This window comes from Vanacampus margaritifer, chromosome 3, assembly GCF_051991255.1.
Source record: "Vanacampus margaritifer isolate UIUO_Vmar chromosome 3, RoL_Vmar_1.0, whole genome shotgun sequence".
Taxonomy (NCBI): domain Eukaryota; kingdom Metazoa; phylum Chordata; class Actinopteri; order Syngnathiformes; family Syngnathidae; genus Vanacampus; species Vanacampus margaritifer.
This window is the reverse complement of record NC_135434.1, coordinates 19,286,634-19,309,912: the sequence shown is the minus strand read 5'-3', so window position 1 is coordinate 19,309,912 and position 23,279 is coordinate 19,286,634. Positions and strand designations below refer to the sequence as shown.

At 37.9% G+C, this 23,279-nt stretch overlaps 1 protein-coding gene across 1 annotated transcript in view; it reads left to right on the top strand.

Annotated features, from left to right (window-relative positions):
- The first annotated feature begins 21,438 nt into the window (after positions 1-21,438).
- The window catches only part of LOC144048437 (transmembrane protein 132D), a 33,707-nt gene continuing 31,866 nt past the window's right edge, over positions 21,439-23,279 (top strand). Inside the window, exon 1 of the mRNA XM_077560386.1 lies at positions 21,439-22,024. Within this exon, the coding sequence (XP_077416512.1) occupies positions 21,952-22,024 (73 nt within the window). The 5' untranslated portion in view covers positions 21,439-21,951. The remainder of the gene's footprint in view (positions 22,025-23,279) is intronic.

Genomic DNA, 23,279 nt, shown 5'->3' with positions numbered 1-23,279 from the left:
TCAGTTAGAACTATTGGTGGTGTGAATGTGAATGGCCTGTCTTGTCTCTAGAAGCTTACCATTTCAGGGTGTAGTCTCCCTCTCCCTTCCCACTCGTCAATTCCCTGACCCTGATCAGGATACGCTGTAAGGAAAATGGATGGAACAAAATCACTCATACACAAAGACTGACTGACTTAAGTTCTGTCAAGATGGGATCAATTTTCTGCTCAGTGAATATGTGAATATGAAAGTAAATACGGCAGTTGTTTGTCTCTGTGAACAAAGTGAGTGGGGCAAAATAGACCAATATATTTGTTGACTTAAGTGTGTAGAGTCACTGGCCTGAGGCATCATTAAAGGTCTGTTGTTGTTGTTTTTTAAATTAATGATTGAGGTTTGAATTTTCAAACATTCTCTTCCTAATAGACTTGTAGCCAGTAAATGAATGAAGGTTTTCCTGGAGACACTCCAACAATGAAACTGCAAGTATCTCTTTTGCCTGCTTTGATTTTCTTCTGTTGCTTCTGTTTCTGGAAAAGTGAACTTTAAAAAGGCCCCAAGCTCCTCATCTGATGCTGAGCATGACATTTCATATGATTTCAAACGGCAGCAAATAAAGTGTGAAAGGGCGACAGGCTCACAGCTTACTCTCACAGAGCATAAAGGATAGGATTAGTTGAAGGCTATCTCTGATGTGTCACTCATCTTCTTGGAGAGAGGAGGAGAACACAAGATAAAACGTCTTTTGGTGGACCGGCAAAGCCATCAAGGAGAAAGAGCGCTATGCTTCAGTAGATATCTGATACAAGTGATCCAAACACTCACCTCAATCTTGGGCTGGAACTGTGATCTCATGCTTGAGAGAAAGAGATGAAAAAACAAAACCTTTGGAGAGTTTCTAGGCCTCGGTTAGTATACGCTGAGGTGGGCAGGGTCAGCGGAACATTCGGACGTCCGCAGGAATGATCACTACACTGTATATGGAGACTGAAAGACAGCCACGTTTAAAATAGGAAAGATAAATAGGAATAGGAAATGGAACATTGGCTTCCCAGACGGCAATGCGGATAGAATTGTCATGTCTCTAATACTACTTCCGAAGATGGCAAGCCAATCACAGTCAAATATAAAACAATTACAATTATTATTGTTGATTATATTTTATCCCAGTATGAGGCCGTGCATTTGGTACCTTGGCCTTCGATGGGGAATTAACCGACTTAATCCACCTTTTAATACCACTATAATCTTGTCACAATAATAGACACCATTACTTTCGTTCACCCTTAGTAATAGTCTGCAAAAATTGAATAGACTAGATATGCTGTGCTACATACATCAGAATCTGACAAATGTATCTGAAAACGTGACAAAAACATTACACATTTAAATAAAACACAACATACTCACCAGAGATACTGATTGTTAAATGTATTAATGTGTGCAAATGTAAAGTGAACAAGTTTTGCTCTGAAGAACATCAGAGGACGGTAAAATGTTAACGTCATTGACAAGCATGTGAGTTGGCGCTGTGAGAATGAATTTCAAATCTGACTAGTTAGAGTAACAGTCCGTTGCTATTAATTCAAGTTTCAACGACCACAACTAATAATTCTGAATCTGAAAGTCAATTAATCTTGTTGTTGTTTTTACACTCTAAAAACAGTTGGGTCAAAACCTCAATTGGGACAAAAAGGGACCAACCCAACGTATTTATTAAACCAAAAAGTTTGCTGAAATAAGTAACACACAAAACAAAACAAAAATTGGGTTGTAAAAAAAAATGTATTCATTTTTTGCTGTCAAAATGATTTGGCCACAAAAGAACCCAAAAGCCAGACAACCCAAAATATTGGATTTTGTATTATTTTTTTGACCCAGCTTTTTAGTTTACACGCATAACCCAAAGAACTGGGTCAGTCCCCCAAAATTGAGTTGTTTTGTGGGTTATCCATTTGACCCAACTTTTTAGTTCAAATAAATAGGCCAGAATGTTGGGTAGGCCCTCATAAAATGGATTGTTTTTTTTGTTTATTTGTTGGACCCAACTTTTTAGTTAAAAAAAACATAACCCAAAATGTTGGGTTGGTCTCCCAAAAAATGTGTTGCTTTGTGCGTTCTTTATTTGATCCAACCTTTTGTTTTAGAAGAACAAACCAAAATATTGGGTCGGTCCCTTTTTGACCCAATTTGGGTTATTTTTTACCCAACTGTTTTCAGAGTGTAAATTGAATAGATAACATTTGGATTACTGTATGTGCCGAAAATATGTCTTCTTCAATAATGGACAAGCATAGTACAGCATAAGGAAGACTGAAAGTGTACTGACAATGTTCAAAAGCAGAGGTTCAATAGAAAGTAAGGTCATATGTCATATTTTAGAATTCTGCATTGAAATATGCCCAGTTGTGCTCGCACCAAACACAGTTTATGAGTAATTAAGACTGTATATTTATCAGAATCATCTTTATTGACAGTTGAAAACACACAAGGAATTTGTCTTTGGTAGTCTGAGAAACTATAGGAACTGGGGTGGTGTGGATTAGTGGTAAAGTAGTCATCTCCCAACCCAGAGGTTGTGGGTTCAATCCCACGCCATTGTGACCATGTTGAATTACCCTTGAGCAAGTTACTGAACCCCCAGTTGCTCCTCATGCTGCGTCATCAATAAGTGAATGAGTAGTAAATGCAAAGCGCTATGAGGGCCTTGCAAGGTGGAAAGCGCTATATAAATGAAGTACTATTTACCACTATTGCAGCAACAGTAAACTAGAACAAATTGGTAATTTAGTGCATAGTACATAGAGTTGGCACATTCCTGAGGAGAACCATCCCCTTGGATGTAATTATTATATTATATTATATTATATATACAAAATGTTTTCTGGTGAACTTTTTTGCAGTGCTCTTGCAAATTGTTACTACTAAGCTTCATGGGATTTTTGTTGTGTGTTTTTAAACATAATCTCTACATTTGACTTTCTGATTCAACCATCTTGTTTCTGTAATAACTTGACTCAACCAAATCAAATGTAGCATCTCAAATATAATCAGAATTTAGTTTCAAACATGATGGAGAGGCAAAATAAAGAAAACAAACTTTTTGGATCTAGTGTTGCCATCTAGTGGTGGCATACATTACATCCTCATTTCCACAGGTCTAGATCACAGACATGCGCTGCATGTACTACATGATCATTTTTTGGGGATTAATCCTTCGGTAATATTCACAAACCTTTAGTCTAACAAGATGTACGCATGCACAAGCCAAGCAGATAGGACCTGGCACTGCAGGTCAGAGATGGAACATGAAATCTTTGCCAGCGCTGTTGCTCTAGTAGGATTAATCGGCTGTAGCAGGGGCCCTGATGGGGGAAAATAGTGGGGGAAGGGAAAAAAGGGAAAAAAGAGAAGGAACATGGATCACTGTTCTTTATCAATCAGACAATCAGATGCTGTGGCCTCGTTCTCCTTCTCAATGCCTAAAACAGATAATAAAAGGGTGCAGACCAGGCTACATCCTGGTTCTCAAGTCCACCATTGCTTTATAGATGTGTCCATTTTCTAGAGCATTTGTTCTCATTTGGGTCGTGGATCAGATAGATGTCACATGAAGATTTTTGGCCGTAAATAATGAACACTTTTAAGATTGTTGGCACGGCCCGTTTCGGACCCCATCATCACGACAAACTTTTAATTTACCTCAGGCCAAAAGGCAATCTTAGAGGACATTTGATGACATCAAATAGTTGGGCATTTGACGTCCTTGGTTGGAAAGGGGCAAAAATCGGGATAAAAACAGCTTGATTGTCTTTATGTGTGTGCTATTGAAAATGGATGAACACCAAATGGTGGTCATGGATATTAACAGTGATGATGATGTCACAGTATCACAAATGAGTCATTGTAACGGGCATAGTCTGTTTTTCATCGTCTAAAGTTTCATTTTTAAATTTCAATTCACATAACATAAGTAAATCTCCAGCAATGGTCCATCATGGGTCTATTTTTTAGGATGTAATCCTGACCGATCTAAAGATGCTGTTGTCAAATCTCTGATGCTGCTTAAATTTTAATATCTATAACAAATCCTTATGTACTCCCTCTTCAAATCCAATTATGCTCTAACATGGCTCCTGACTGAGAATTTTGTTTATTCGTGAGTTGATTCCCTCTTTTGTCTCACACAGCTGGGTTGCTGTCTTGATCAAACGTAGCAGTAGCAAGATTAAAATATAAATATTGTAACATCCTGACAAAAGCACTGAGAAATGGTTTCTATCAATTTTCTACACTGTTTGTACCCATTCTTAATGTTCCAGCATTTTATTCCTCTTCCCCTCACACTGATTTAGAGTATGCTTTGGACCTGTTTGGAGAATTGACCTAATCTTTTGCCTCACGTTTTGGATACCTCTGCCCAAGATGACTGATCGTGTGTTTACTGACTTGTATTTGGGTCCAACCATTTGTACTGTTTCTGACACACTTATGGAAACAACAAAAACTGACTCTTCTTATCCCATGTGTGTACACAGCAAAATCACCAATGTTAGATTAACACTGAGAGTGTAAAATCTAACATTTGTGACGTAAATTTGGAATTGTCAATTAAGACATCTAGATTGTGACAATGTAGAATGCTGTGCATATAGGAGAAGACCGCATTTAACTGTCAGGCTGTGGCTAATGCTATCAATGGTACGATCAACAAACAACAGCTCTTCATTTGCATGACCACATTTCTGAGGTGGAGTCGTAAATTCAATCACTGTACAATGTTGCCCTTTGATTGACTGTTGACCAGTCCAGTGTAGTCTGATTTCTGGTCAAAGTCAGTTGGGAAAAGGATCCTGCTCCCCGCAAACCTGACACAGATAAGGTGGGACAGAAAATCAATGGATATGGTATTGTTGCAAATGTGTCCGGCAATTTCAACATGGCCGACACGGTGCTGGAGTTTCTGTTTCACAGTCAAGAGCTTCTGGGTTGGAATCTCGTTTCAGTCCTTTTTATAACGTACTGAGTATTTGTCAACATACACAGACACACACACACAAGATGAGCCTGAAAAGACGGTGAGCACGTCTCACATGATTTCCCAAATGCAGGCTGCAAGTAGCAACTAAACCACAAGATGGCAGCATTGCAGCACTGACTGCAGCTGATTCCATTCTATTTAGACATCCCTCGGACACTCACCTGATTATTTGTATGACATAACATGATGATTACACACGCGTCTTATCTGTCCGTTCACCTGCACTGTTAGATTGCCAAGGTGCCTGCCCTAAAAACTCCTCGTGTGTTCACTGTCATCCTTGTAAGAAGAAAAATCTAATAACACGGCTGACTAACTGCTCAGTCTGCTTGTCATGCTGTTGTGAGCTTGGTTGAAAGAAATATGCATGAATTAAAGTTGAATTCTAGTTGTGGGTCGTCAACTCAACCTTCCTCTGGAGATGAAAGAAGTTGAACTTTTGGAACAAGAATATTTGTTGTAATCCCCTGGACCCGATTGCTGTTTGCCAGGTAATTCCTACAACTTGGCCCTATCAGCAAAGAGGAATTTAGGTGTAAAATGTGAGGCCCCTCTGGTCTTGCACGCTATTTTTTTTAGAAACACTCCGGGGCAAGAGCACGGTGTTTACAGTCTGTAATGCAGTTTCTGCTTCTGCTATGTATTACAATCTCATTTTTTTATTTTTTTATTTTTTTTAAAACGTCAATCACAGATTAGCAGACATTCAATGGTGAATAAAGTCCAGTATCCAAAAAGAGACCGTGCCATCCGCTTCCATGTGCTTCCTGGAGCATGAGCGAGAAGCTTATCATCTGTCTCCTCATTTCATGCCCCGTGGAAGTAAATCAGGATGGAGCTGTCATTGACGCACCTCCACTACTACACAGCACACTTACAGCAGAGTAGGGAGAAGCAAAAATGTAACATTTCTATTGCAAGCTTTTCAGAGGAACCTGAAACCTGAAAATGTCTTCTAAACTGAGATAACTCTTCCAATATCAGCAGCTAATGAGGCAGAAAGAGAAGCTGTATCAGACAGACACTATCATCTCTGACTCGCACGTATTTATTTATTTTTTTTATGTGCAAGATAAGCTTGGTCGGAGGTCACAAAAACGTGATAGTCTGACCGATTTCCAGTGCTATTTTTGGCGTGTCGTAAATCTGATGGCAAGCCGTGGTGAATCGGCAGCAATGTTTTTTTCCTTTCTTTTGGCTCGCAAGGGAAATCTGTATTTGCTGCTTAGGAGTTGAACCGCAAAACACTTTTACTCCTGGTGAGAAGATTACTCTCATGTTTTATTGAACATTGCCCTCAGCACCGCTCATCCTTGACAGTCTGATTCCAGGATGACCTTAATGTTTAACCAATGGGGTGTTGCAATTCACTTGACCCCTCCCGTAAACCTCATCAGCCTCATAGGTCCTTTGGGTGGCCTTTATAGGCCACTCTGGCAGTGGATTCATATCTTTGCCGGCCGTCATAACTGTCCTTGCACTTAATTAACCTGTTATCTTTGCCCTTTAGTTCACTGTACAGACAAGGCGGACTTTGTTGTGGACACTTGATTACCTAGCGTTTAAGTGTCCTTTTATTTACTATTTTTGTTTCACTTTTTTTTTCTCTATGCCTTTCAGCTTGCCGCTACTGAAATAAAACATATGTCTTGTCTCCTTGTTTTGTTCCCAAATCTGGCATCCAAACTGTTTTATATTCCATTGCCAAATCAAGTTATCACAATAACACTCCCATTAAAAAAATTAATAAAAATTTGACTTGTTGGCACCTCTTGGGAACAGATGCAAGATGGATATTATCCTTGAGAAAATTGGCAATCTTATTTTGGAAAGTTGCTGTATATTAATAAAGAAATAAATGATGCATGATTGAGATTAATGGAAGAAGTAATAATTATAATCGGTAGGGCTGCATTATTTAATTTGTATCTACTGCATCATTGATTTCCCCCCCTCAAGACGATTAAACTGTAAATTAATGAGATGATAATGAATAAAATATAATCATTGTGAAGACACAATGTACTTTTAAATAATTGCCTGAAACACATTAGCTTCTCCTTTTTGGGTAAAACATGTTTCCATAACTTGTTCTCGTCACTCTTTATTTTGAAGGCATCATTTATTTGTTTAACAGAAAATGTCAAATGGTCCTCATTAGGTCCAAAAAAGACTCTGGGTTGAAAATGTATTCACATTCTAGTCAGAATTTGTTTGAACAATCTGCAAGTGTCTTTTAAGACAACGCCAAGAAGACACACAAAGGTGACATGTGACTTTTCCTGTTTTGCCTCCCTTCTGTGAGGTGAAACGCATTGAAAAGTTCACTGTTTTGATGTTTTCTTCTGGAAATACATTTCTCCTGCAGAGAAGCTTTGAACGTGTCTCATTTTAACAGGCATATGACAAAAATCAAACACACATCACATTAGGTGACTCAATTCCCTTCTCAATTCAAACAATCTGAGTTGATTTATGCATTTTTTCCCTATTTGTCAAGACATGTAAACATCAATTGAAGCCTCAGTCAAGCGTGAGCAGCAATTTTCATGAGAAGTGGTTGCTGTCACCCTGTTAAGAGCGAAGATGCTCTCGTGTGTGTCATGCACAGCCCCGTCCGTCCCGCCTCGGTGAATCTGATGTCTCCGTTGTAGTGTTGGGATTACTCCAGGGATTATCAGGATACTGGCAGCCCACATTGATGGGACACAGATGACAGTTCCCATCATGTTGTCTCCCGCCTCAACCCTCGTTACTCCCTGGTTGGAGAGCGGCACAAACAGCAGATTATATGCGTGTATAGCAGGCGAAGAAGTTACACATCACCCGGTGGAGATTAGGCTAACTCTTCTTCACCCCTCCGGGGGGAATCACAAGTGTCTCTCGTGGCCCAGTTTGGGCTGGATTAGCAAAGGCACCGCCAGGGAATTGGTCTGAAAGAAAATGTACTCTATGCATCAACTTAATTTTCCCCCCCCGCCAGACGACACTGTTTTTTCTTTGTTTTCAATATATTTTTTACATTGAATACAGAGTAATGTTTATATTGCAAAATAAATGGATACAAATAGTGTTAAGGCTGACATTAGTCAAACTGTATAATTTTCATTTATTAATGAGAAGTTTGAAAGAATAATGGGAACTTCTAGCACAAGCTACAGTACAGCCTTCTATTAAAGTAAACATTGAAAGAAATATGCCTATATTGAGGGACTGTGAATACTTTTGAAGGGGAAATGAATGGAAATAACAACATTTTAAAAATAAAAGAAGAAATGTATCTCAAAACAAAACATCTCACAGTCTTTTGACACGTTCTTGTGTAATTTGTTATTTGTTTACCCAATAAAATGTATAACATGAAATTTGATTAGGGCATGTTATTTTACAACACATTTTGCCAGTCATTACAGGCAGGAATATGTTTCCGCTTTGCGTTCTGTGGTTCAGGAATAAAAAATAAAAAATAAATAAATAAAAATAAAACCATTTTTTTTAGAAGATGGTTATTGCAAATATTGCAACAAAAGTCTGCATTTTAGTTGGAAAATTTAATGGATTACAAGTGAAAGTTGACAGAAATAGAAATAAGGAATTAAAGTACAGTGCCCTCCAAAAGTATTTGAACTGCAAAGTCGATTCCTTTGTTTTTGTTCTATACTGACGACATTTGAATTGAGATCAAAAGATGAAAATCAGATAAAAGTTAATAATTGCAGCTTTTATTTCATGATATAGTCACATTCAAACGTGTTCATCATTTCAGGACAAAACACCTTTCATTTGGACCTTTTCAATTGAGTTAAAGTATTGGACCGGATTATTAAATCAATTTAAAGTGAATACCATTTAACATTTGGTGGCGTAACCCTTACTTATAATAATTGCATCAAGCCTGGGACTGAATGACTTCACCAGACTGTTGAATTCTTCATTCGAAATACTTTTAAAGGCCTTGACCACAACCTCTTTCAGTTCTTGTTTGTTTCTGGGGGGGGTTTCCAGTTAGACTTCTCTTCAGAAAATGAAATCAGAATTGTCTTTATTGGCCAACTACGTAGAAACACACATTCAAATTTGTCTCCGGTTGTATGAGTCACTCAATTTTTGCAGAAACAATCAAACATTTATCATCACCCCATCTAATTGGGGTGACATTTGTTCTCTGCATTTAACCACTGAGGGGCAGTGGGAAGCAGGAGGGGCTTGCGCTCAGGGATCATTTGGTAATCTAACTCCCAAATCCAAACCGTAATACTGAGTGTAAAGCAGGGAGGCAAATGGGTCCCATTTTTATAGTCTTTGGTATGACCTGGCCGGGGATTGAACCCACAGCCTCCCAGTCTAAGGGTGCACACGCTACCACTAGGCCACTGAGCTGTCACTGACTGTTGTCTTTCACAGCTCTCACAATGTTTTTGCCACCTGCTGTTGATACCCTTGGCCGACATGTTGGATGTCTGTTGCTCAGTACTGTACAGTACACCAAATTGTTGTTTTAGCTTTGCTCAAGGTTTGTGCAATAACACTGATCAGTTTTCATTTCTCAGCTTCAAAATGTTTTGCTTTTCTCTTGTAGAAAAAGCCAAAAACAAGCAAAATCTAATGTTTAAGCAAAGGTAACATCGGAGCAATTAGAAACAGCCCTCAGTCATGTTCCAATACTTTTGCTCACTTGAAAAGTGGGTGTGTTCAGACAAAAGGTGCTCTGTCCCAAGTCGAGAAACAAAAGTTGTAATTCTGATCTTTTGTCTCATATTCAGCTTTTGATCTAAAATCCAAATGTCTTCAGTACAAAAACAAATGAATTGACCTTGTCATTTCAATACTTTTGGAGCAGACTGTGCATGTGAGAACTCTACACATTTGTAGCAACAAAGCCTTAGTACTGCATTACATTACAAGGCTGACTTTCTATCTCTAAATGTGTTTAGATCGATAAAGTAGTCTATATGTGCACTCAGAACCATAAAACTAACGACTTCTAAATGATGGCAAATAAAATGTTTTCATTGCAGCACATGTGCGATATTTGTGGAAAGGGAGAGCAAGACATGCACTCGATTTAGATTCTATTCCTTTTTGACAAAACTTGTGGTTAGGGCGCACTCAAGATGGTCAGGAACTATGTCCTAATTTTAGAGCCATCGGTTGCGACTGCTTGGGGATCTCCCATGATGCACGTGTCCATCTCTTCGCATCATTTACTGTACCCGAGAAGGTTCTTCTTTCTCTCGAGCTACTGCCAAGGTTATTTTAGTTAACTAAAACTAACAAAAAAACTAAAACGAAAATCAATTAAAAACGAAAATAAAATAAAAACGAAAATACTTTTAAAAAACGATAACTAACGTGAAACTACATTTTATGTTTACAAAACTAACTAAAACTAACTATAATTATAGCAAAAATTTCCTTCGTTTTAGTAATAAATTGAATGCATGAGCCTTTGGGGATGATTTTAAATGGGATTTTAAGTTGATTAATTTTGATATTAACTGGAATAAGGACATTTGAAAGTGTCTCACACAAAAGTGACGTCATCTAGCAGCAGCCAATAGAAAAGCACCTTCAGATGACGTTGCTCCCATGGTGTTTTTTCAATATTGCGCACAAGTTATGCACATTTTTTTTGTTGCTAAACTTAATACTGAAACTAACTAAAATCAAGCATTTATGAAAGAACTAAAACTAATAAAAAATAACAGAACAACCTTGAAAACTAATTAAAACTAAATAATTTTAAAAACCAAAATGAAATAAAAACTAAAATGAAAAATTACAAAACTATAATAACCCTGGCTACTGCTGCCAAAACTAGATGCATGGCGAACTAGTGGTTAGCACTCATAATCAAGAAGTTCTGGGTTCCAGTTTTGACTTGGCACACCTTGTGAGGAGTTTGCATGTTCTGCTAGTTTAATTGGAGACTCAGACTAAGACTTAGTTGTCCATTGGTGTGAGTTGAAGTTGTTATTTGTCTATAACAGGGGTCTGCAACCTGCGGCTCGAGAGCCACATGTGGCTCTTTCATCCATCTGCTGTGGCTCTCTGTGACTTGGGAAAACGTATTTCATCTTAAATTACTTCCTTCATTTTTCAAATGACATTCTAAATTGAAAGATTATGGTGCATTGGTACCATTAAAATAAAACAAATCAAAATATGTGTCACAAGCGCCAAAGTACGACACCCAACGCCACAATTTATTGAGCTATTCAACCCCTGTATAGGCAAATCATGTATAAAGATAAGAAAAGGGTCTGAATAAAACAGACCATTTAACATTACACCTACATGAAATATGTTCAAAATAAATATGCCTCACAGATGGCAACTTGCGATCGCGTGTGAAAATGAAGGTGATGTGATGTGCTGACGCCGACACTGAAGGTTGAGTTTCAGGAGAAAAAATCACATTAACCAGGTAAAATACAGATTGCTTTGTGAAAACTTTTGTCCTTTTTTTGTTTTAATTTTTTTTAATTTTGTTTTTTTTGGTTATTTTGTCTGCGTTCAGTTTCATCTCCAAAACATTATTTTAAAAAAATAAATACATTCTAAATGGACATAAGTGTGTTTCACATAGCGACATTATTCTTTCTTTCTTTTTACCTATTATTATGAAAATATGCGTTATATCTTACATCTCTAAGTGAACGTATCTTTTTTTTTTAATTTGAGATGACAGCTGACAAAAGTCTCCCGACCCAATCAATTGCAATCAGAAGACAACATTTTTGATACGCTGCAAGTGGATAATTTAAGTCTGGCTTTCATTTCATGAGGCTTCTTTTTTTAAGAGTACAAAATGCTTTTGTGACGTGCAGAAATAACATTTTGTGTTCCCCGTAGCAGTTCTTTGATTTCTTTGAAGTCTTTATACATACTATGGCTCTGAGTATTTAAGCTTGTCGACCCCTGGTCTGTGTATGTACCCACTTGGCTTGCAACCAGTCCATGTCCGCAAAAAATGACCATAGACTCCGGCTTACCCACGACTCTAAGACCAACTGTAGAAAATAGATGTATGGATTTATATTAATGTTAATCTTTGGTATAGTTCCATGTTTCATTCCACCATAGCTTCACATTTTCATAAGTGTTCTCTGATGGCACCACTTGTAAACCAACCTTCCATGTCATTTGACCAAGGCAGAGCAATATGACAAAACAGGCTAAAATGATTTGTTTTTTGCAGGGTGGAACAGGAAGTCGACTTTGGCGTCATATAGTTTGAATGTGTGAAGTTCTCGTTGAAATGAAGATGCTTCATGAGGAAAAGTTTTTGACTGCTTAACCAATTAAGCCTTAATTGGTACATATAAAGGTACCCTAAAGGCTAGCATAGCATATTACCATAAATTGTAACTGAGCATTGCCTACCATTTAGTGGTCCTTTTGGCGACTGAAGCTGTTTGACTTACAATCTGTTAGGCAATAATGGATGGTCTATTTCCTTCTTATCTAACTAAGAAGGCTACGAGCTTGACTTTTTTGTTACTTGGATTTATGGCATCAGCGTGCTCTCTTGGCATTGAAATGAATAGCGTGCTGTCAGTTTGCTAAGCTAGACATTCACTCAAACTAAACTCACGATGATGATCAAACAGGTACCTCTGCCGGCACAACCCCAAACACAACCAATTTGTCATTGTTTCAGTTTCAGATCACAAGAAATGTTTTGAACAATTTACAGAAGCCAATGAATCTTTTCTGGTCACTCGTCATTTTACAACTATTATGACTTTACATTTGAATGGAATATTATACTTGCGCATGTAGTGAAGCTCCTGTCGCTCGAGTCCAGTGAAAGAATATAGTGCCAAAAATTCTTGACAATAATTTATTATATGTGACCTTACTAGTCTTAACATGACATTCTGATTGATATTTTTGTATCCATCTCAGGGGGCGGCCATTTTGTCACTTGCTGTTGACTGAAGATGACATCACTGTTGCTCAGGGCTCAGGCAACGACCAATCACAGCTCACCTGTTTTTGGAAGCTGCACTGTGATTGATTGTTACCTGAGACCTGAGCAACACTGATGTTATCTTGAGTCAAAAGCAAGTGACAAAATGGCCGCCACCTGAGATGGACCAAAACTCATATTCCACAAATGTAATATTAATCAGAATGTCATGTTTAGACTACTGAGGTCACATATAAATTTGAAAATTGTCAATAAATGCTTAAGGTTGACTTCCATTTTAACATTTTGTATGATTTCCAATTAAAACCTGATGAAAACACACTGTAATTGATATATTCATGTCGAATCAACCTGTTCCCCAGAGGAGCCTTGACCACCAGGTTTTTCAAAACAGTTACGTATGTTTGCTCAGTCCTCTGCTTTGCACCCTTAAACCTTTCCAGACTTGCCATTAATGTTCTGGAGGAGCCTGCAGCGGCTGCTATAATAGAAAAACCTCCAGTTGCCTCCTGCCTGTGAAGGACACAAAAGCCATTTTCTCTGTGGAGATAATAGGTAGAATGCGTCCCGCATATCAAATGTCTCTATCATTGTCGTATCCACGGAAGAACATAGACTACCAGAAAAGAGAGAGAAAAGAGCCTTAGCGACGTAAGCAGAGAGATCATTATTCATTGTAAGCTGAGGAAGATACACTTTTTGAAGGTTTAGTGGGTGAAAAAGAACAAAATCCTTGTGCAAGTAGAAGCATATCTAATTGCAGAGCGCAGATACAGTTTTGTGCAGTCTGGTTGATCTGCAGATTTAATGGGCGCAGTTTGACTTGGCGAACGTCGTTATTCTTATTATTATTATAGTCATATTCGACTGTATGCTGTGGTATGCGTCTTTTCGCCACAACCCACCACTCACTGACTGAATGCATAGCTAGTTTAAAATGCAACTGAAGGCTGAGTGTTAAATATTAACATAATGCCTTTTGAGTCAATTAAACAACTCCAGTAGATTTAAATACTGAGAAGCCACCTCAGAGGCACAGAAAAAACAAATCAAAACCTTTTGCCAACGCTCTTGAAATAGCTTAATTGAGGCCCAATTATTTCATGATTATATTACACAATCAGACCAAGACCAGACGTTAGACAATCACGGTAAAATTTTGATTTTGGTCCCTCTGTTGCTTTTTTTAATTTTATTTATTTATTTTTAACATCTCTTTCAACCCAGGCAGTGTGGGAGACTCACGTGAAGAGGAACAGAATTTGAGCCTTCTTTATTCTCTGGTTCCTCATTCTCAGTTAGTATCAATTTAAAAATAGATTTTAAGGCCTCTGTGAAAATTCAATGCAGAGTATTCTGAACTTACGGGGTCACACTGGGTTATGACATCATTATGGTTTATTAGTGTGCACGGTGCTGTTCGTACAAATTCTGTTAATCTCAGAACTGCTTTCGTAGAGCCGAGAGTTTTCTGCTCTTTCCTCTTGCGGTAAACACCAAGCAACTTTGTTACTTTATTAAGTTGCTGAAGTTACCTCAGCAGGTTAAAAAAAAAAAATCTCTCTAGATGTTGCAAGTCGACCGCAATTCTCGGGTTCCCCAACCTGCTGAGACCTGTAGAGAGCATCATCCTGCCATATACATAGATGTGTAATTCACTTTAAAAACTCTACAAATGATTTACTGTAAATGAACACTGTACTTATGGAGCGGGTTACACCTGCACATATTTAGAATTTTCTTCCCGATTAATTGTACAAAAGCGCATTTCTGCCACAACAGAAAAAAAAAAAAAATTTGGTTCGTTTTTGTTTTTTACTTCTGGTTCAAGTCACTGGTAGAGTCTTTTTTGCATCTTATAAATGGAAGTTGCTAGCTACGTAACTATGCTGCTCTTCTATTATTTTGTCCCAAAAAAATAAAATGAGATTTCAGACTTAAAAAGAAGACACTCAGATACTGGTTTGTATATGCAGTGACTGGAACTTAAAAGAATGGCTTTATTTTTTGTTCTGCTGGGTGTTGAAGCCAAACATATGATATTTTCATGGGACACTTTACCACATTTTAATTAAATGAGATATTTTTATATATTCACGTAAAAATGTGAAACTTGATTAATGTTATTTAGTGATACACTTCTGTACTTTTGCCACTAGATGTGAAGACAATAACATTGTAAAAAAAAAAAAAAAAATTTTTTTTTTTTAATGATAATGTCATCCCACTCAGTGACCTATTCAGTCAACAGCAGTTGACCGGTCCATTCTTTACTCAAACTCAGCTAGTTTAGGATTCCGCCTTGTGCATAACTAAACATCACAGGCGCTATAGAACGTGGATGGATTAAAAAGAAGGGGGAAATGATTCTGGTGGGGCAGGCCCCTAAATGCTGACTCATTGCATGCAAAATCCTCACAAAGAGAGGCCTTGCTTTAGAGCAAGCCAATCTTTACAAATCCATATACAACGATGAACGATAGCTTACAGTTTACAGTACAGTATGAATAGACCATGCAACAACACAAATAAATTATTTTACTTCAAATGAGCACATTTAACCGAATACTAACTCAGAGAGAACCAGGGGGTCAATCAGTTCAAAGCATCCAAGTTATATTCGAGTCTATATTATATGAAACTGACTTTGAGTTTTCTTTCTGGAGAATGGCAATGAAGACATTAGAGAGCTGTATGTGGCTAAATGCGCCTAAGCAGATGCTACATCCATGTATCAAGCAGAGGAGAGTTGCACATTGAAAAAAACACATTGCCTTCCTTGTGGCACTCGCATCTATCACCGGTTTATGGCTGCTCTTCCTCCACTTACGCTACTCCCCTGTGACATCCATCTGTGTCAACACAGCAACTTGCATATATCCTCAGGCTTTATTTAGCTGTCTTGTGGTGATAACATAGTCTGCTTTTACCGTGTGTTTTCTCCGCAAGTCAATGTGGATGTTTCTTACAAGAAGGAAGGTCACAAAATAATTCCCCCCTCCTCCTCCACAGTGTTATATAATGAAAAATGATGGAGAAATGCGTGACACTCCTGGTAAGTGATTCGCGCCATGTGCTACATCAGGTGACACAACAAACATCTTAAGCTTCACCACTTTAATAAATGATTCACTTGACAGATTATTCCGTAACTAGGACCTTTTTTACTTACACACAAAAGCAAGGGAAACGTGCCACTGTGTGTTTTTAGATAACTCTATTAGAATGGCATGTTAAATACGCAATTTGGAGAAGATATTGAGACACTGACACTGAGCAGTGTAGCCTACAATATATGAGCATACGCAGTGCAAAATAAACCCTTTTCCAGCCCGATTTGGCAGCTGATTCACTTTTTTAATTCGGGACGATTTCAAGGCATCGATTGCAACGAAAAGCGGAAAATGAGATGATTTTCTGCTACTATGATGTCGAACATGAAACAAGTCAAATGACAACTGGATTTCCTATTTGGAGTCCCTTTTCTTCCCTCACTTTAACTTATTCACTGCCATTGACAACTATAGACGTCAAAAATATATTTGAACTATTTTTATTAGTAAAACATTTTTTCCCACTTTTGTTAACAAAAGTTTGAAAACCTAGATTTTTTTTATTGTATTAGAACAGATATAAAAAATTGGGATTAATCGTGAGTTAACTAATGAAGTCATGCAATTCATTCTAATTTATGATTTTGTTAAATAATCTTTTCTTTAAAAAAAAAAGATTATTAATTTTTTTGTGTAAATTAGGGGCATCAGGCGATTAAATTTTTTTAATCGTAATTAATCGCATGACTTCACTAGTTAACTCACGATTAATCACAAATTTTACATCTGTTCTAAATGTACAATAAAAAAAACTTCCCAGGTTTTCATACTCGTGTTAACAAAAATGGAAAAAAAATGTGAAATAGAAATAGTTCAAATGAATTTTTGACGTCTATAGCCGTCAATGGCAGCGAATGAGTTAAATTGTCCTTTTGCGTGTATACAGATTGTGTACCTGTGTGTCTTTCTTTGTGTTGTCAACAAAAAATGACACAAACACAATTAAGCACATTTTTAAAAGCGTTGTTACCTTGAATCCAAAGATAACAGAAACGTCTTGTTCTTCTGTTAGGTTTAAAACATGCACTATGACACCTACAGGACTGGAATGAAGTCATGATCTTCAGGACGATCATGATGTTATTGCAACTCACTTATGTGAGTTAGGATGCAGGATGACCCCTATGCAGTCTATGCCCCTGACTTCAGGAAGACGAAAATTAAGAAAAACAAGGAGTTTTTCTTCGTTGACCAGTCTCTGGTCTCTACTTTTCTTTTTTATTCATTATTTCATAGTGTTTGATGGGGTTTAAGTTGATGAGTAGGTCATGTTTTTTTTTTTTTTTTTTTTTTTACAACTAGCTCATCTAAGCATGCCTTTATGCGCACTGAAAGATTGCAGTAGCACAAAAGATCTGAGAAAAAAATAGGAATTAACATTTGGAAAACTATGATCTAGTCCAGATGTGTCAAATTTAAGGCCCGGGGGCCAAATCCGGCCCGACACATCATTTAATGTTGCCTGCAAAAATAATCATGTGTGACATCTTCCATGATCCTTACTATAATCTGTATCGAAATCTTAAATTGTCATGTGTAGTAAAAAATGATGGCGAGATTTTGAAAAGAAAAAAAAAGTTACCTTATTTACCATTCAATATAGCCAACTTGAACAATAATTCAACAAACTATTATCCTTTGACTTCCGATTCAAAAAACTACTAAGACATCAATTTGGTGTCTATATGTAATAATATGATGAGATTATAAAACTTTTATTTGGTTACACCATCATAACGACCCAGTGAGGTAAACCGTAACTACAAAGTGGTCCACGACAAAAATGAACTTGACACCCCTGATCTAGATCAACCCCCGAATGAGCCACAACCTGAGGCCATTGAGTTTCTAGGGCTTGATTTCATATTATTCTTTTTTTTTCATACATAAATGGTTGTCTTATAATTTTAGGTTTTTATTTGTTGAACAACATTGTGGACGAGCAGTTTGTGGAAGTTTTCGTGAAATCACAGTGCCTATGTGGGTCTCATCCGTGAACTCATTCATAAACATGCATTATAAATTAAATTAAAAATTTTCCATAAGTGTGATTGTGAATACCCTTTTCTGTATGTGTCCTGCGATTGGCTGGCATCCGTTGAAGGTGTACTCCTCCTTTGACCCAAAGTTAACTCGGCTGGCCTCCAGCTCACCCCCACTGTTGGATAAGCGGTATGGAAAATGGATTGATGGATGTGCATGTGCCACCGTCATCCGAAGGTGAGCGGCAAATAGAAACAGGAGTGGATGTACGTAAAGTGGCACACAGCAGTTGTACAGCACACTGGGCAACCTGAGCACACAAAAGCTGCTGCTGCTGCTTATCAAAGTGCTGCAGTGAGAGAGAGGAGCTCAAATAGGCACACAGCAATAGCTCGTGGCTGTTGTTGTGACTCTCATGATTGTCCGTTCATCTATTTTCTGTCCCGCTTAGCCTGATTAGGGACGAGCGCGAGCTGGCTTCGCGGCGGGGTACACCCAGGATTGGTCACCAGTCACACTCACATTCACATCTGGAGTCTTCAAGTAACCGATCATGCATGTTTTTTGCAATATGGGAGGAAGCCACATACGACAGACCAAACCTCAGAAATGTGAGGCAGACGTCTCAATGACTTCAAGTTATGTTCAAAAGTGTCCATATGCAACTAAAAGATAAACTGGCAAAACAGTTTGTAAGTCTTTTCTTAAAAATAAACAAAATGAAATGTTAAAATAAAAAAAAGAAGGTAAAAATGTTATTTCTGTTCAGTTCTTCTACATGAATCTTACTTCTTACTTCAAGCCGATAGGTGGGAAGGCGTGATCCTCCGACAGACATGCTGTAGCAATTAACAACATTACTGATGTGCTTCTTATTATTGTTTTCATAACAGCAGATACCGATAAATGTATATTAACCCACACAAGCATGGGAGGACTCCACTCACAAATGAGAGTCAAACCCAGAACCTCAGAACTGCAAGGCAGATGTTCTAACCACTATTGTGCCATGCTGCCATTGTGGTGTTGTATGCTGGGTAATTATATCCAATGCATCAAGTGGCATTCGGCAATGAAGTCACACATTTATTTTAATGAAATACAGTAAACCTCTTGACCTTGGATTTTTTTCATCCTGTTAATTCATTCCTGACTTCCACCACATACGCTAAATTTGAAAAAGTGTTTACATCCCATTTGAGTTGCACTTACATATGAAACTACTTAGATAGTTGACGAAATAAGGTAAATAACAACCTTACATTTCTGACTGCCAGAAAACTAAAGTCAACTTTGTCTTCACAGTACTTATTTATGAGCTCCTTTGGCCATCAGGGGGCACTAAAACCCACCTGATGCTCTCACAGCGAGATTCTGCTTTACTGCCTAAACGCCAACTTTTTTTTTTAATTTAAATTAATTAATTAATTAATTAATGTATTTATTTTTACGATGGCTTGCATCTAAGAAACATCTATGGATAGTTATAATACTTATTATTTCAATTCTGGATCTCAAAAGAGATCAGTTTTAATGCTGTAAGAATGGTGCAATAAGGACACAATCTAAATTGGTGCCACCTGTGGATGAATACTACTGTGCTTTGACTTAAGTGGGAGAAAAGTCAAATAATTCTCCATCAAGAAAGAGATGCTATGAGTAAATGTGCTCGATGGAGATTTGGGAAAATCAGATAAGATAAAATAAAAAAACAGTGTCTCTCCATTAGGTCAACAGGCACATTCTGAATGGGACATGCAATTTAAACATAACCTTGAATATCGCATGTAGTTTTGCTTCACTAGTACTGGTTTGCTACAGTTGTCTTCTAGTGTACAGAAATGTAATACAGAATGGTGAAAGCAGTACTGAAAAACATAGTTCTACTAGTGCGCCCTCGTAATGTTGCTAGTGCGTCCAATTGTCCTACTCATGAGGAAAGAGTGTACTAGTACATGGACCTTAAATTTGATTTAAGAGAGTCGAATAAGTGAGGAGATGGTTACCTTGCTTTTATTATTTGACTATGTGATATGCGCGGAATACTGTATCACAAACAATAGGCTATAACCACATTAAACCTATTGTTACATTACTGTGAAAATGTTGAGTACAGCCCTTACATTAGACACCGATACTGAGTAGGCCTACTGATACCGGGCATCGATACTTTGTATTATTGTCATTACTTCTTTCAAGTTTGATTTATTTTTTAAATGCTGATTTATATAAATCAAAACATTGTTTAAAAACAACATTTTTATGGACCGTTGAGTACATTTCACACAAATATAACGGGAAAATCCAAGTTCACTTTGCCTGAATGTGTTTGTGCTGCCGTTTGCTGGCACGATTTTATGTAAAAATGTCAGTGCCCATACTGAAATGCGCATTGGTAGTGCATCCCTCCTTAAAACATTTTGAAAAGTGATGCCATTTGATTTCATTGTGCATGTGTGATTTCAATGTGCATGAATAGCAAATGCTATAGCAAAAAAAAAAAGGATACATGACTCATTTAGCCATCTTGCGCAGGAAAAAGTTAATATTTTGTCTATAATTAATTTGATAAGTTCATTATTTTTAACAGAAAATTACATCAGAGGTGAAAAGGTGAAACCGGTAACGGCTCACCTGTTTTCTGGGCTTAGTCATGTGACATTTGCAAACTGAGCCATTATTGGTTGTTATCTGTTTCCTGAGCCCACGTGACGTCATCTTCAGTCTTCTGTTTTTAAAGGTGTTAATTGAACGTAAAAAAAATACTGAAGTTATCACATTAATTACAGACAAAATCTAGCAGTAGTTTTGTGCCTGACTCTTTCCTGGATGAACACATTTATTGATATATAATTAACATATTATATATTTCAACCCTCATATGTGATTAAAGGACGACAAACATGTTTTAATCCCACAAGCAGTAACAGAATGCAAATTCATTCAAGAGCTCCTATCGACCACTCACACCCACTCCGCATATTGACTGCACCTCATTTAAAACAATGTAAGCTTCAAACTGATTCATTTTAACTTAATACAACTATAAACATTTTTATTTTATTTTTTTTACAACAATTTACAAGCATTCATGCGGAAGAGCGTGGCTTCACCATAACGACAGAATGAATAAATACACACGAGCGGGGGAAGAACAAGATAACAAATCAGAATAAGTGTCTATATGCAACAAATAAAGTATGAAGAGAGCACTTAGATAATGGCTGGATTGTCTAAACCATTTCTAATCAGCCTCTTGTATTGGAGCCAGTGGGGAAGCCATAGTGAAGTGGCTGGCTGAGGGGGAGCCTCATTAACGTGCGATCTCCCACGAGAAGACAAGAACTACGTCACGATTGGCTCTCCAGTGAAGCCACGCAGGGTTAATCCTACCAGCTGCGCAGTGGCCGTGCTTTCCCGGGCGGATGAACAGTGACAGATGATGACATTAGTGCCCTGGGCTTTGAGCTCAAGACACTCGCTGATCTGCTGGCAGCTCCGCAGAGTCCCCGGCCACGTCGGCGCACTGGAATTATCGATCTGGAGCACCTGAGGAGAAATACATTTACCTTCGAAGTTTAACATCCATATCGGAGCAGCCTTTCCTGATCTATTTTGAAACCCAAGGATTTAGTCAGTCTTGGTCTGACGCCTCAAGGAGCGCCATTTCCGAGGCTCGTTTCGCGCAACTTTACGCACGGCGGCGCCACGGATGAGCGGATCTCGACGTGCCTTCCTCGTCACCTGCGCAACGCAGGATCACAACAGGTGTGATGGCAGGCAGTGCGCCACGTGTACACATGGATGAACACGCAAGCTCCGCAATTTACTGAAGCAGGAGCGAACTAGCGAGGCTTGAAAGTTCTCTCGAAGGAAGAGTCGCGCCGGGTGCCAAAATGAGCTGTAACTGCCTCAGTTGGAGGATTTTACACCTGATATTTGCCACCTTAACAACTGTTGTCTCCCAAGGTAAGACTGCTTTGTGGGACAATAACAGTTACACTTTTAATTAAGTCTATATGACTTAACGGGCTGGGTTTCAAAAATGGACCAAAAAAAGACAAATAATAGCAATGAATGAACTGTTTATTTTGCGCACGTTCCCGAGTGAGGGAGATTGTGATGTCATGCAAGCCGAAAATCAGCTTTTCCTACAAGTCTAAATAATAGATAAATGTCCTCATTTGTGACACAAACTTACATCTCTCGCTGCAGTGATACAGCATTTCAGCGACCTTACTTACACATGTCACACTGTGTCAAAAGCTATAATTGCACATAAAACATTGAACATGGAATAAGTAAAGAGCGCAATATTTAATGTATTGCAACTTAAACCATGCCTAATGTATAATTCACAGCTTCTCTATGGGAAGCAATAATTTCCCCTGTAATATGTCTTAACACACGCACGCGCACACGGCCACGTTCATGAGGGGTGTGGGTGGTGGGGGCAAATCACAACAAAAGTCAAACCTAATGCAAAAATATATTTTCCTAATGGAATCTGGGTTAATTTATATGGCTATAATGCCAGACAATAATGCACTGCAAAATTACATATTCTCTAAATCAGCTTTAAAAATCTTATTGGGCAAGGCAATCTCGTCCAATCACTCTGCAAGCTTAAGCCCCACTCAGACTGCCTCCCCCTCCCCTTGCTGTTTATCTTCTCCAGCTTCTCACTTTGCAGCCTCCAAGGGTGCATGCTGTTTGAGCACCATATACATCATCTTATTTATGATTTTATAAAGCACCTGCTAAAGCACGTAAAAAGATCTATGTAGAGTGTATAAGGCTGTCAAATGAGCGTTTGATGATTCGAGAGGATTTGACTTGTACTTTCTGTTATGTTTTTCTTTTTGAGAGCATCAAGACTGTTAGTGCATGATTTATAATTTATGGCAACAACAAATCAGATGTAGTATCTTCAAGTCAAGCCAGGATTTTTTTTTTTAAATACTTATTTCAACAGCTCATATAAATGATCATAAACACCCAACTGTCACATTACATAAACAACCTAATAAGATTCAGTAGGCTATACAAGAGATTTTACAATGATTATGCTCACTTTGGATGCACACTTTTAGACATAAGAAAATAACACTATCACATTATTTTATTAATTGTTGTGATCTAGTTTGCTGTTTTACAGAACTGCACTCCATCATACTGTGAGCTGTTTCTAATATTTTCCCCCAATTGTGTTAAGTAAGGTAGC